This window comes from Microtus oregoni, unplaced genomic scaffold (genome assembly GCF_018167655.1).
Source record: "Microtus oregoni isolate MIOR12 unplaced genomic scaffold, Mior012 000088F_ref0000325, whole genome shotgun sequence".
In the NCBI taxonomy this organism is placed as follows: domain Eukaryota; kingdom Metazoa; phylum Chordata; class Mammalia; order Rodentia; family Cricetidae; genus Microtus; species Microtus oregoni.
This window is the reverse complement of record NW_024544555.1, coordinates 3,570,555-3,572,228: the sequence shown is the minus strand read 5'-3', so window position 1 is coordinate 3,572,228 and position 1,674 is coordinate 3,570,555. Positions and strand designations below refer to the sequence as shown.

General features: G+C 38.1%; 1 protein-coding gene across 1 annotated transcript; it reads right to left on the bottom strand.

The window, feature by feature from the left end:
- Nucleotides 1-1,045: 1,045 nt before the first annotated feature.
- On the bottom strand, nucleotides 1,046-1,449 carry LOC121442251 (60S ribosomal protein L34). The gene has a single exon (XM_041643726.1). The coding sequence runs from the start codon at nucleotides 1,418-1,420 to the stop codon at nucleotides 1,067-1,069; it is 354 nt and encodes a 117-aa protein (XP_041499660.1). The 5' UTR covers nucleotides 1,421-1,449; the 3' UTR covers nucleotides 1,046-1,066.
- Between the last annotated feature and the right edge of the window lie 225 nt (nucleotides 1,450-1,674).

The following is a 1,674-nucleotide window of genomic DNA, read 5'->3' as shown; positions in this document are numbered from 1 at the left end:
AGTAGTAACTCAGATGAGAATAGTTTAGTTTCCATGAGTTTGTAGATTTTTCTGTAGTTTGTTTTTTTTTTTTGTTGAATTCTAACTTTAACCCATGATGATCCAATAAGATACAGAGGGTTATTTAAATTGTTTTTTTTTAATTTGTTGAGATTTGCTTTGAGAATAAGTATGTCATCAGTTTTAGAGAAGTTTCCATGAGGTGCTGAGAAGAAGGTGTATTTTTTTATGTTTGAGTGGAATGTTCTATAGATGTTTGTTAAGTCCATTTGAGTCGTAACATCTGTTAGTTCTCTTGTTTCTCTATTAAGTTTCTGTCTGGCATACCTGTCAAGTGGTGAGAGTAGGGTACTGAAGTTTCCCACTATTAGTGTGTGAGGTTTGATTTGTGCTTTAAGCTTTAGAAGTTCTTCTTTTACAAATGTGGGTGCCCTTGTATTGGGGTGTAAATGTACAGAATGGAGACTTTATCTTGATCATTTTTCTTGTGGTGAATAAGAAATGTCCCTCTCCATCTCTCTTAATTAATTTAGTTTGAAGTCTATTTTATTAGATATTAGGATAGCTACCCCAAATTGTTTCTTAGGTCCATCCATTTGATTGGAAAATCTTTTCCCAACCCTTTACTCTAAGGTAATTTTTGTCTTTGAAGTTGAGGTGTGTTTCTTGTATGCTGTGGAAGAATGGCTCCTGTTTTCGTATCCATTCTGTTAACCTGTGTCTTTTTATAGTCAAATTGAGTCTATTTATAGTAAGAGATGTTATTGACCAGTGGTTGTTAATTCCTGTTATATTTTTGGTGGTGGTTGTAGTGTTTGTTGTGTTTCCCTTCTTTGCGGTTTGCTGGTGTGAGATTATCTATTGTCTGTGTTTTTGTGGATACAACTAATTACCTTAGATTGGAGTTTTCCTTCCAGTGTTTTCTGTATGGCTGAATTTGTGAAAAGGAATATTATTTGCAATATTGTTTGGCTAATACATTAAGCATATTTCTTTTTTTTTATTTTTTATTTATTTATTTTTTTTGTTTTTTTTTTGTTTGACCTTTATTAAAAAAGCCGCACGTTTATTTCGCTTTCTGACTCTGCGCTTGTGCCTTCAACACTTTCACAACAATTTTCTGCTCCTCAATAAGGAAAGCCCGCTTGATCCTGTCACGAACACACTTGGCACACATGGAGCCACCATAGGCCCGGCTGACATGCTTCTTTGTCTTAGACAATCTCATGAGGACTTTCGGTCTCACAGCACGAACCCCTCGGAGTCGGCCTGGACACACACCGCATGCTGATTTAGGTGCTTTTCCAACCTTCTTGGTGTAAAGGTAAACAATCCTGTTGCCAGGGGTTCGAGACAGCCTAGTTTTGTTGGAGGCTGTGTTGTAGGAGAGCCTACGACGGTATGTCAAACGCTGGACCATCCTGAGTGCCTCTAAGCACCGTCCCCGGAAGAGCCATTAAGCATATTTCTAGCTAGCTTTTATATCCTAAACTAACCCATCTCTGTTAATCCGCGCACCACCACAAGGTCGTGGCCTACCGGCAAAGTTTTGGTAGGTTCCAGCAGAGGTGTCTGTCTCCTGCAGCAATTGCATGGCTTCTCTACTTGACTCTGCCTATTTTCTCTATATATCTTTTCCAGCCTAACTATATTCTGTTAAGTCATTGGCTGAGA

Bases quoted from the DNA above. Each gene is read 5' to 3' on its own strand.
- LOC121442251 (XM_041643726.1), bottom strand. From the start codon at position 1,420: ATGGTCCAGCGTTTGACATACCGTCGTAGGCTCTCCTACAACACAGCC.